This window comes from Ambystoma mexicanum, chromosome 8 (genome assembly GCF_040938575.1).
Source record: "Ambystoma mexicanum isolate Mex_15411 chromosome 8, UKY_AmexF1_1, whole genome shotgun sequence".
In the NCBI taxonomy this organism is placed as follows: Eukaryota; Metazoa; Chordata; class Amphibia; order Caudata; family Ambystomatidae; genus Ambystoma; species Ambystoma mexicanum.
The window spans coordinates 1,570,579,677-1,570,592,064 of NC_090929.1; the positions used below are offsets into that span (position 1 = coordinate 1,570,579,677).

The following is a 12,388-nucleotide window of genomic DNA, read 5'->3' on the forward strand; positions in this document are numbered from 1 at the left end:
TGGACCCGACCTCTGTATTCCTTGGTCTGATGACGAAAGGCAGGACAATGGACGGGATCTCTCAGCAGCAGTCTAGAGGGAGGACCTCTGGCATGGCTTTCATCAACTTCTCTGGTCACTCTGCAATTTTAGCACCTTTTCTGCAGAACCAACAAAGGACACGATTCGCCTGGTCAGTCTTTTCCGGTTCCTTTATCCCCACACTCTGCTGAGGGCGTATGGAAGAGTTGGATTGTATTTGTAGAGTGTCCTTGAAGGCTCAGCAAAGACTTGGACGAATTCGGTCTTTCCACAATGATGCACTCGAAATGGGCAGCATGTATCCTGTTATTGGGGTTCCACAGCTCTGAAAACTCACAGGGCCTTGGGAGATGGCTCAAATCAAATTTAGTCTTGGGACTGGTTGTTCCCACCAGTCCAAGGAAAGGAGTCATCCTCTTCGGAGTTCCTCTGTCACACAGAAAACAGATTCAGGACAGCAGTGGTCGCTTCACCGTGTTGCAAGGTCTCTGCAGGCATCTCTTGTCATCTTCTTCTTCGGTTACTTTAGTTTCCAGTGGTAGACTTGCCTTTCACCTCAGGAGCTTCACCTTAGGTACTGTTACGTACATTTTTCTAAAGTCCAACTGGTGTGGGACTTCATAAGACGTATCTCTTGGTAGTGGGGCCCCAAATCCTAATATAGACCTGTACTACACAAGTTGGTAGAGTGGCTGAGCAGCCAGGCTTATTTTAGGAGGAAGTTATGTGAGCTGTAGAGGAGTACAATAAAATCAGTACATACACAGACCCAAGAAAACTCGTACTCACTTAAAGTTATATTAAAATATATTATTTATATGGACACAAGGCACACAAGCAAATTTAAAATGCAGCAACTGCCAATAACATTCAATTGGAAATAGAATCAAATTATAAAAAGAACAATAATGCAGGTGAGTAACTTTTTCTATGCTTTACAAATCCAGCACACAGAGTGACGTCAGTTAAGATCAGAAACAGCACGTATGTGTATTATTAAAATTGAGTTTGGAGGGAAAGTTTAAGGTTAGACAGAACACAGCTAGCAACTGTTAATAACAAGTACACGCTCCCAGAGGGATGTAGACAGTCTGTTTCCTAACAATAAAAGTGTTCACAATTAAAGTCTATGGAGGATCCAGCATTGCCAAAGCCAGTAAAGTCAAGAAGATGGACCTTTGGCAAACCAGTATAGCCAACGTCAAATGGACAGTTCCAGTTGTGATTACTATTGACAGAGGAAAGGTTAGTTAACCAGTCAGTGGTTCATGAAGAAAACACAGGAGCTCAAGGAGAGCCTTCCTGATAGCACACAGGCTGTAAAGCCTGGCCAGTGGAGTTGAGGTCAACTCTTACGTGAAGAAAACAGCACTTCCCAAGCCAGGAAGCACCAAAAATGGCACAAGGTAATTACACCCCAAGCCCCACAGTACCTTGAAGATCAAGAAGAAATTGTATTTAGCTTCCTTCTAGGTGCAACGTTGCAGACCCTGATTCCTGTTCCTTGGTCGTGGTAACGAAAGTGGGGACCTTTGGTGGGCTTCTGCAGCAGGACTTGGGAGAAGGGGTCAGCAGCAATGGATTCAGCCCACTTCAGTGTCTCTTTGTGGTTTTGGTGCCTTTTTCTCAGCGCCAAGAAGAAACGAATATCGCAGGTTGCATTCCCTTTGATTACTCAGTCCTGAACTCTGATAAGGGGACTTTTGGTGAAGAATCCCTGCCTCTGGAGGTCCACATGGATGCCTGCAAAGTTACAACAGGATTCGATCAACAGTTCACTCGATAATGGTCCAGGTACCTCACAAATTGGTGTTCTGTGGCCATGGAAAGTCGCAGGACATTGTGGGGGGGTTGGCCCAAAATGAAGAAGGTATTGAGGCTAGTTGGTCCCACCAGCCTAAGAGAGGAAGTTGTCTTTGGCGGGTCTTCCCTGTCAATGTGAAAACAGCATCAACTAAGCTGCAGGGCTTCACCAGTGCTTCTGCAGTCCTGGAAGGTGCTGCTGGCGGCTCTGCTCATCTTCTGCTTTGGATTCCTTGTTCCAGTGGTCGGCTCTGCCTGTAGTCCCAAAATTCTCGCCTTACATGCTGGAACCCATTCATTCACTTCTATGGAGCTGCCAATCACCTGGGCGTTGGCTATCCTGCTGGACAGTGAGCTGCCCAGTTATAACTGGCTTCAGCCAGGCCCACCTACAGACAAAGGACAGTGAAGTTTCTGGACCCTCCCTCACTTCCTGCCTTCCCAGACACACTGGAGCCTGGACAGGCTTCAGGGCTGAAGTCTGCCAAAGGCAAAACTCACAAAGGACTCAAATCTACTATAAAGGATAGAAGCAAAGCCCAGAAGGAACTGACAAACGAATAATGGCAACAACAAAAAAATACAGGGTCCATTTTGAGAAAATGGTCACCCATGGGTGTTGCACTGCAGCTGACACATCAGCCTGTTAGTAACTACACAAAAGGTAGTAAAAAGTAACTACTGCCACCAGCCATTTAAGTTACTCAGTGTAAAAAACGTTACAAGAGGAGTGGGAGAATGGGTCACCGAGTAACTTCCCAACACCCCACATAAGGTGGTATGTGCTGGACCCACAAAAGATAGGTACGTAAGATGAAAGTTATTTTAATATTTTTGGGAACTGTAGTTCTCACAAGAAAATGTATTTAAACATAAAGAGAAGTCCAAGGGACTCATCAGTGACACTGCACAGAGGGTGCTGGGTGTCACCAAGCAAAAAGCAGATGCCTGTATTAACCATATGGAGTTTACCAGACTCCATAAAACAGTATCAATAACAATCCCAGTCAGAGAAACAGAATGATTAAGTGGTAAAATGTTCCACTCACTCAGGAGATTAAAAGTCCAGAGTCCAGCAAAAGTTCTGGGGGTATCTCAGTTTAAAGGGAATTAGCACAGAAACTGACAATTCTCCCTAACAAGGACCCTAAGGGTCCCCGGTGCCCAGCAACACTGCACATAAGGAGCTGTGTGCTGCAACAGTAAACTACAAATGCCTTAAAAGGGATATGGAGGAAAGTAGACTGCATAGGACAGTAAAATACAAAGGAAAGAGTTCCAAAATCAGATTACATAAGAATGAATGCGTGGAAAACTGCTCCACTCATTCAGGATTACAGAAAAAAGGTCCTTAAATTCAGTAAAAAGTGTTGGGGTTCTCACTAGGAGAGGGGATGAAGCATAACAATGATAAATCTCACTAACAGGCCTGGTTTGATGAAGGTGCTGGGGCCTCTGACTCGCCTTCTGTCTCTAGTTATGATTCTGTTAGGCACAGCAGACCCCTAGAGCGCACTCCCTCTTCCAAGAGGTCGAGGTCCCATGAAGAATCTTCCCAGGGTAAGAAGTTAAAAAAGGGACATGGATTACACACTCAGGCTTCTCTCTCGTCAGTGTCGTTGTTGACTGTTGACATCTCCATCTACACCTGCGGTCACCTCATTGACCACTTCAGTGACAAGAATGCCTTAGTCGACAGCTTTGTTGTCTAAGCACTCTTCAGAATGGCACTGCTCATCCATATCTACTGTTTCTTCGTCGACAGCATCATAGTCGACAACTCCTTCCGCGACTCACAGCTGGGCCATATCCTTGTCAACGATGAAGATCACTCCATCAATGAAGTCCTTTTCGATGATGACCATCACCCCGTTGACGATTCCGTCAACTACCTTGTCAACGACCAAGCCAACTACGTCGGCCACGACAACCGTTTCTCCTGCCAGACCTACGCTGTTGCTAAGCACATCTGCATCATCAGCGGCTCCTGTGCAAAGGCCCTTAGTCTCCACGTTCCCATAGGGAATTGCTGTGGACAGGGAGGCCTTGTCTGCCTTGTCTTATGTTCTAAGAGCGACACATGCTTAGCCACTGTTTTCATTGGCTCGTTATGCAACACCTATGGTTCCATGTCCATACATTGCCCCTCCTGAGTAGATACTTCAGCAGGGTGCATATGCAGAGGTTGTACCCTCCGCAAAAAGAGGAAGTGGAAACAGTGACACCTGTTGCCAACATGGCGCTGCTAGCAAGGCCTTCCTCTACTACAAATCCTTGCTCATCCTTCTCTGGTGACACGTCCACCGATGGGCATTTCTTCCAGCTCAAGTGATGTGTGAATGGATATACTATCCACACTACAGACACTTGTTTCAGAGCTCAAGCAGTGACTTCATACTCTACAGCACAACCTGAGTTTCCTGTAAGGGAAGGTCTGGCTTCTCCTCCACCTCCAGGACCTCTCCCAGAGGCTCCACTTATACCACCAGTGACCCTCACAGATACAGACATAGACAATGATGACTATCTGATGGATGGTTCCCCAGGCATGCTTTGTACAAACAAGTTTGAAGATCTGTTGCCAGGTGACTGTGAGCCAGCAGACCAACCGGCAAGAGACTCGTCTCACGACGAGATTGTCTCTTTCCATTCCCTTATGTCACGAGCGGCAAAACGTTTTGATCTTCTACCTGAAGAACAGAAAAGGGAGGGATTCCTTTATCAACGGTGGGAATCTACCAGAAAATCAATGGTGGCCATTCCAGTACTAGAGGACATTTGGGAAGATGGCCTCTAGTGATGAGGAACCTATTTTCAGCACCCCTCCCAAAACGGATCGCTTTGAGAACAAATATGAAGTCCCGGAATCAGAGCCTAAGTACCTTTGCATGCAACCTTGCCCATATGCAGTTGTCTCTGCAGCTGCCTGTAAGCATTCTGCCAATCCTTTCTCTCCTTGTATGGTGCCTCGAGACAAAGAGGGCAAGCAGCTAGACGCATCTGGCAAAAGGGTTATCTCTACAGCCGCAAAAACCATCAAAGCGGCTAACTCGCTTGCAATCCTCTCATGCTATGACTGTGAACTTTGGTTTAAGCTAGTGCCAATACTAGGCTCCCTTCCAGATGACAAGCGCTTATGCTTACGCTACTACATGAAGGGGAAGCAGCATTGGATCATGCCATCTCTATTTCCATTGACATTGCTGACACAGGGTTCCACCAGATGGAAAATGGGGCAGTGTTACGCCGTCAAGGGTGGTTAAAGCCCACCAAGTTCCGGCCAGAGGTCAGGTCAAAGGTGGTTGATATGCCTTTTGACGGCATCAGCCCCTTTGGCAGGAAGACCATCAAGGCCAGCACTGAAACAGCACGTTCACTGGGCACTCTACAACAATGCTGCCAGTCCTTTTCCTCAGGTAAAGCGCGGTTTTCAATGACTTCGAGGGACTACAAGGTCTTCCCATCAGCCACAAACGTCCCACGCCAGCAACATCCAAGAGGTTTATAAGAAATATAGATCATATAGAGGAAACCAGTGACAATGTGGAGCTTCTTCCAGAAGTCAATTGCTTAAACAGATCTGACCATGCCATGGCACCGACCCCCCACTTTGACACCCCAGTAGGGTGGCGGCTAGCCAACTTTGTCACACAGTGTTAAAACACCACTAATGGGTGCTGTCCATCATTCAACAGGGCCATACCCTGGAGGTCATGAGAATATGTGCCCTAAGAAGGGGTAAAGCACCAGTCATTGCTTATCCAAGAAGTGTGGTCCCTCCTAAAGAAGGGGGCGATTGAAGTTGTACCACTGCACCTCCGGTCTCTTTATGGTAAGGAAGACATCAGGAGGGTGGAAACCCATACTAGTCCTCACGAGACTCAACAAATTCGTCAAGTGTCAAAAGTTTGGCATGGTAGTGCAACACATCCTGGACCAGCTGAAAGAAGGGGATTTCCTCTCCTCTCTAGACCTAGCGGGTGCTTACTTTCACATCCCCATTCATCGGCGGCACAGGTGTTTCTTCCAGTTTTAAGTACAAGGTAGACACTACCAATTCAAAGCCCTGCTCTTCGGGTTGGAGTGAGTGTCAAGAGTGTTCACAAAGTGCCTAGCTCCAGTGGCGACCCACCTCCGTCGTCCAGATGTCCACGTTTGTCCATATCTGAATGGTTGGTGCACGCCCCATCGCTACCACTAGCGACGCAACACACTGAAAGTATCATTCAGTGTCTGACATCTCTGGGGTTCTCTGTGAAGTTTGCAAAGTTATGCTTACAACCTGCTCAAAACTCGCTATTCTTGGGCTCAAGTCTCAATACTCTTGCGTGTGTCCCCACGCCTTCAGAGGAGAGAGTGAAGAGAATACTGAGCAAGGTGCAACAGCTCTAGGGTCTGCAGATCGCATCAGTCTGCTCCCTCAAGTCCCACCTGCGAATGATGTCCTGATGTTCTCATGCATCCCATTGATCCCTCATTGCAGGCTCCAAATGAGACCATTCCAAGAGTGGTCTTTCACTGCAAAAAATACAAGAGCCTTCAACAAAAGGCCTCTGAAATTGTGGATCATAAATGCATACATTCATAGGCCCTTCTGCCTCCTGCACGCATTTACACAAAGCATGGGGTGTAAGACAGTGTTTTTGCTTGTTTCAGCAGTGTATCCCCATCTGAAAAAGCGCTGCAATTCACAGAAAACAAAGGTATTCACTGGCGCCTATTTGGATGAGCTGCAAGAAGACATGTAAGAATACGAAAACGAGGGAGAATACTCCCTCGTATTCTCCAGAGCAAGGAACATTTCCAAGGCCAAGTTCAAAGACTTAATTGACTAGCAGACTGCAAATGTGATGATTGATGACAGGCTAATTGGGGGGAAGCTATGACCAACCCACCAGCACATGGAAGCCAGCCTGCGTGCTGTTTAAGTATGTGGAATAGTACAGAGGAGTACAAGGGTTCCAACCTTTGATAGAGGGCCACGTAATAGAGAGCCCTATAGTTTGTATAACCAATTGGACATTGTGTTTTTGATGATGTACGTATAAACCTGCACTAGAGGAGGGCTTAGTTGTCCCACCTGATGTTAGATACCCAATCACCTTCACTGACAAGTATGGAACGTATACATAGATGTTCCCTGTAAGCCGATCACCTTCCCAAGTAGTTTTTTGTAGTTTGCAACGCAGATTGACGTCAATGGTGACAGGTTTTTAGTACATAACCTGCTTTTTTCATATGATGAGTTGAGTGAGAAGACCGAGCGGGCACATTGATGTTCGTTGTAACTCCCTGTTTTAGATAATTGATATTAAAACAGATACGTTTTGCCCACTTCCTGAGTCAGTTTGATTATTGATGTTTGAGTATATTCTGCATCTCCATCTGTCTCTAAGTATTGCCGCCTCGTCTTAAAGGGCTGGGTCGAGTACCCCAGTTAAGTATTTTAATATTTAACTTTTTTATTCTTGTGCATTTCCAAACTCAATATGTTTTCTAGATTTTTATTATTCTGTGTTTTGAGTTGTTACTAATTCTTGTATGGTGCTGTTGATCTTAAGTAATGCTTTATTATGAAGTAAACATTGAGCAAATCTGGCCATTTGTCTGGCATGGGCATGTCGATAATGTAACTGTTGTGGGCATTGCCCCTCCTTTCACTTACTCTCTACTACTGACATTAATAAGAGATTGCAGAGCAGTTCTTAATTTAGCAGCTGTTTTTCCTCATACGTTTCTTTGGATTGCCTTTGAAATATAGATTGAAATGGAATGAGGGACAGAAACAGGTTTGATTACTGGTAATGTGCTTCCAATAATAGCTGCAGCTTTGGCTAATGAGTTCAATGGGGGCTTGACATCATAGTCATCACCTCAGCTATTCTCCTTGTAAATAGGCCATGATTGGAATATGCATTTCCATTTTTTTGGGTTATATGCCCAGTGCTTTTTGGTACTGCGGAAGCGAAATGGCATTGGAACTCCAACAGCTCCACGTCTTTCTGGCAATGTGTTGATGGTCACATGAGGAAGCTATCAATATCTGTTGAGGTTGAAAACTGATCTCATAGCAAGCACTGTAATCTGCCCTCACAGCCTTCATGTTGCTCTTAAACGCAGGCAAGATAAACATAACATCGACGAATGTGAGAACCCAAAACGATTCCAGGATTTGTGAATCAAGCAATACATTGTGGGACTAGAAAAGGACTACCTTATGCAATTCATATTAAGATCTTTCAAACCAGAATTTTAAAAGACCAGTTTATGCTGTACATGTCAAGATCTTTAAAACAAGAATTGTTCTATTAATCTACTGAAGTGCTTTTTAATGTTTTCACTTTCAAGTGTTGAAGTTCTTAGAGTTAACTTGCAATATGTATGTGACAGAATTATATGATAATGTGAACATGACAAGAGATTGACTGGACATTTTGGAGCGCTGTCAACTTCTGGTCACCTGTAGATCAAAAATAATTTTATCTTTTAAGGAATAGACTGTTAACATGTTTTTCCCCCATGTATTTAATGTTTGCAGGAAGAAGAATGTGAGAGTGAGGCTGAGGGGGAAACTTGGTATCCATCGAATATGGAAGAACTTGTGACGGTGGATGAAGTTGGAGAAGAAGACTGTGTGATAGAGCCTGATATCACAGAGCTCGAGGAAATTGTACCTGTGCAATTAAACGACAGCAATGCATGCTTAGCAAACTCTCCCAAATGGGTTAATCTTGCAGGGATTGAAAAAGGCATTCACTTAAACCAAAAGGATTGTGATAGTATATGTGTTGAAACAATGGATATGGGATTGAGATCAACCAATGAAAATGAGAGTCTTTCCAGCAACGGTCATGATAGATTCAGAGAGGAAGTCGGTGTAAAGCAAATCGACCAACAGAAGCTAGATGAAGAGCCAAAAGAGGTGAGGGTAGAGGCATCCAGCCTCCACGATGGAAAGGCCAAGTTAGAGGGAACTTGTTCAGAAGAACATTTCCACCCTGAAGATCAGTGCACGTCTTCTGATGATCCGGCAGAAGATATTATTGATCTCCCGGACAAGAGCAGAGATGATGTCAGTCAAATGGAATCACAGGAGGATTGTAGCGTGAATACAAGTGAAGATGAGAGTCCTGAAAGTAAAGATGCTCAAGAAGTACTAGAACCAGGTAAATATTTGCTTCCTCTTCTTTGATATAGTGAAGAAGATTGACTTCTGGTGGATATTATTAAATAGGGGTAATCACTGCATTTGTGAACACTTATGCTCACTTGTGAACTGACTCCCTTTTATCAATTGTTTCGGAAACAAGGTTGTGCAGGCATGCAATACCAATAAAATGATTTAGCTTATTACAGCTCACCATTTTTGCAGTGGAATGAGAAGAGAGAAAATTGAAGGTACCAATCTGCACTCTGTAACGCTTGTAGTCATCATAAAGTGTGTAAAATCTTAAATGCCAACTGAAAAATCATGTTGTGGTAAATGGAAATGTCCAATACGCAAATACACGTAAGCTAATATGCCCCCATCATGAACATATGCTTATAGAAATTGCATCAGAGTGTATACTAGAGATGCTTACACTTTAAACAAAAAGTTGATCTGATCCACTATTCCTAAACTTTTCCTTAATATACAATTACACATTTTGACAACAGTCTTTGATAGAGTTAACGTGTAACTTGATAACATGTATTTGATCGAATAAAACAGCTTGTACACGATCAAACAATAGATCACCAAGGTATTTTGCACCTTATTCTATACTACAATGAGCAGGGACCTTTTCTGTTTACTGGTCTCCCTTAGTTCAATGATATTTGTGATGTCATATTTGATGTCCTGGGTGTTAGTCTTAGCAATGGACGTAGATGCTGTGAGTTATGGTTGCTGAGTTTACCACAATGGGGGAATGTGCAATGTTTTTTGGTTTCACTGTGAAGTGTAACATCCCTTTAACAAAGTTTTTGTACTGAATGTACATATATATATGCGACAGGGAACGAAAAGAAAGGGGCTAAAAATGTGATGTCGTCAGTGATGTCATCAATAACATTTGTGATGCCATCTTTCATGTTCTGGGTGTTAGTGTTAGCAGTACACAGTGGTGATGGCAGGTATGGGGGCTTAGTTTACCATAACTGGCGAATTTCAGGGGTTTTTCGGTTTTAATTTGACCCATAATGGGGAGGTAGAATTTTTTTTTTTGTAATGAAGTACACAGGTTTTTGGTAGGGCAACTTAACCATAACGTCCCCACAACAAAGTTTTTTTTGTAGTGAATTTTACAGGTTTTTGGTAGGGCAACGTAATCATAACGTCTCTGTAGGAAAGTTTTTTTAAGTGAATGCCATACATTTTTAGTAGTGTAAATGCATCGTGATACAACTGTGACAAAAATGTTGTACTACACTTATCAGAGTTCTAATAGTAACACATAAGCATAGTACTGTAACGGAACATTTGATGTAACTGGCCACCTTCCAAAGAAATTTACAATATCCTATGCTATTGCACCGCATGTGGGCGTTTTGTCAAAATCCTACACACTTCACAATGTCATGTGTAAGTGGTTGATAGTGGGAAAGTACATTGGATGTTCTGGTTGGAACTTGTAATTGGAAATTTTCCGGCGCAGAATTCCACAATGCAAGTGTTGAACACAACACAAGCACGAGTGCATACCGACGTATCTGGATCAATAAACCCCATTCCCCTCCAAAGAGTGCGGAATAAATGCCATTAGCAATCGAGATTTTGCAGCACTTATGCGTGGTATCAAATAAGAGGATTTTTTCTCTTCACCTGGAACGCCTCCGGCGTTCCCGGCTGAAGAAAAGAAATCCTTTGTCAAGATGGCCACCGTAGAAAGGGAAAACGGGTGTAGGATAGAAAGCCTTCTTCGCTTTCCATTGCAAGCTGCAGAAAGCAAAAATGAAACGGTGTCCCCATAATGGGAGCACCACATTTGTGTTCCTTGACAAATTTGTGATTATGAGCAAGATTTTTAGCACAACGACAGTGCCTGGTGGACATGGTGACCTAAATGCCATGTTTTGTCCCTTCCAGTAAAGACCAGTAGCCACATCCCCGACATTGTGGCCATTAACCATACATAGAGGCTCCCCCTCAGAGACGGAAGCTGTACCGTTCAGTTGTTATGTACATGATGACACTCGTTGTCAATGAACTTAACATACATGTGTTGTACATGTACTAATTTTTTTCTATAAAAAGGAGTGTAAAAAACGCAAAGAAGTACTGTACTTAACATAAAATCCCAAAGAAACAGTGTGATGTGAAGGATAATGACGTCAGAAATACTGGCAGCAACACCATTACCAATCACCTTTCCACATATAATGTGGTAAGAGGAGGAAGTCGAAAGGTGTGCAGATATCTGTATTTTGAGGGTGCAACCATGTATTATTTCACAAAAATATCTGGCCATAGGGCATCTGCATGACAGAAATGATGGTGACAGAAAATGGCCGGACGGCACTAAAGCATATGAGATGGGCCTGACCCTCCCGCACCGAATGCGAGTGGTGCGCAGTACCTTTCGCAATAATGTTCCTTGGCTTTTTAAACAAATGCGTGCATGTGGATGTACGTGTCGTGATGGAGCAACTATAAAAGAACACAGTGGGCCTCATTCCGAGTATGGCGCTAACCAATGGCGCTATTAACGCCTTGGTTGACGGCCTACCCGGACCGGCAGCGCCTTGGTGGATGGCGGAATCACCGCCCCATTCCAAGGTTGGTGGGGCGGTAATTCCCCATTCACCAAGGCTCTTCCCCATTCCCGAATGAGCCCCCATAGGGCTCAATGGGAATGGGGAAGATGCAAATAACGGTGACCGTTCATTACGGTCACCGTTATTGGCTTGGAGGCCCCTTTGCGCCCTCGACTTTAACACCTGCTCAAAGCAGGCGTTAAGGGCGAGGGCGCAGAGGGAACTCGGAGTATGGCGGTAAGGGATTACCGCCACCGGTCTCGTTACCGGTAGCCGCTATCCCTTACCGCCATACTCGGAATGAGGCCCAGTATGTCCTGCAACGTAGCATACCATATTGTAAAAACAGAGAGTAAATTTGTAAAGAAAACACGAACATATAAGAATTAGTACATAAGTTTTATTTCACAATAAAGTGACCGAAATTATCACTATGTAATTAGTAAAATGGTTTAGTTTCACAATGACCTGTGGGAAATGATCGCCCTATGCACATTTTCATAGAAGTGGAATTGTCTCTTTGGGTGACAATGACAATTTGAAAGGCCACGTTCTTTTCTCACACACAGAAAGTTAGCGGTGCTGGCAAAGTAGTCTGTTTCCTCCCACAATCATGTGCAAAACGACATCAACCGTTCTGATGTACACCAGCGGAAAGGATGGAATGTTACTTCTTATGACGACAGAAGCGTGTCTCTTTGGGTAACAATGAAAATTTGAAATGCCACATTGGTTTTTCACACACAGAAAGTAAGCGATGCTGCCAAAGTAGTTGTTTTGCTCCCACATTGATGTGCAAGACCAGCGAAAAGGATGGAATGTTACT

The 12,388-nt window shown here is 44.1% G+C and overlaps 1 protein-coding gene across 2 annotated transcripts in view; it reads left to right on the forward strand.

Annotated features, from left to right (window-relative positions):
* RBM20 (RNA binding motif protein 20) overlaps positions 1–12,388 on the forward strand; it is a 1,237,556-nt gene that overhangs the window by 1,079,232 nt on the left and 145,936 nt on the right. For both annotated transcript variants that reach the window (XM_069611772.1, XM_069611773.1), the window contains exon 11: positions 8,363–8,990. In XM_069611772.1, the coding sequence (XP_069467873.1) occupies positions 8,363–8,990 (628 nt within the window). The remainder of the gene's footprint in view (positions 1–8,362; positions 8,991–12,388) is intronic.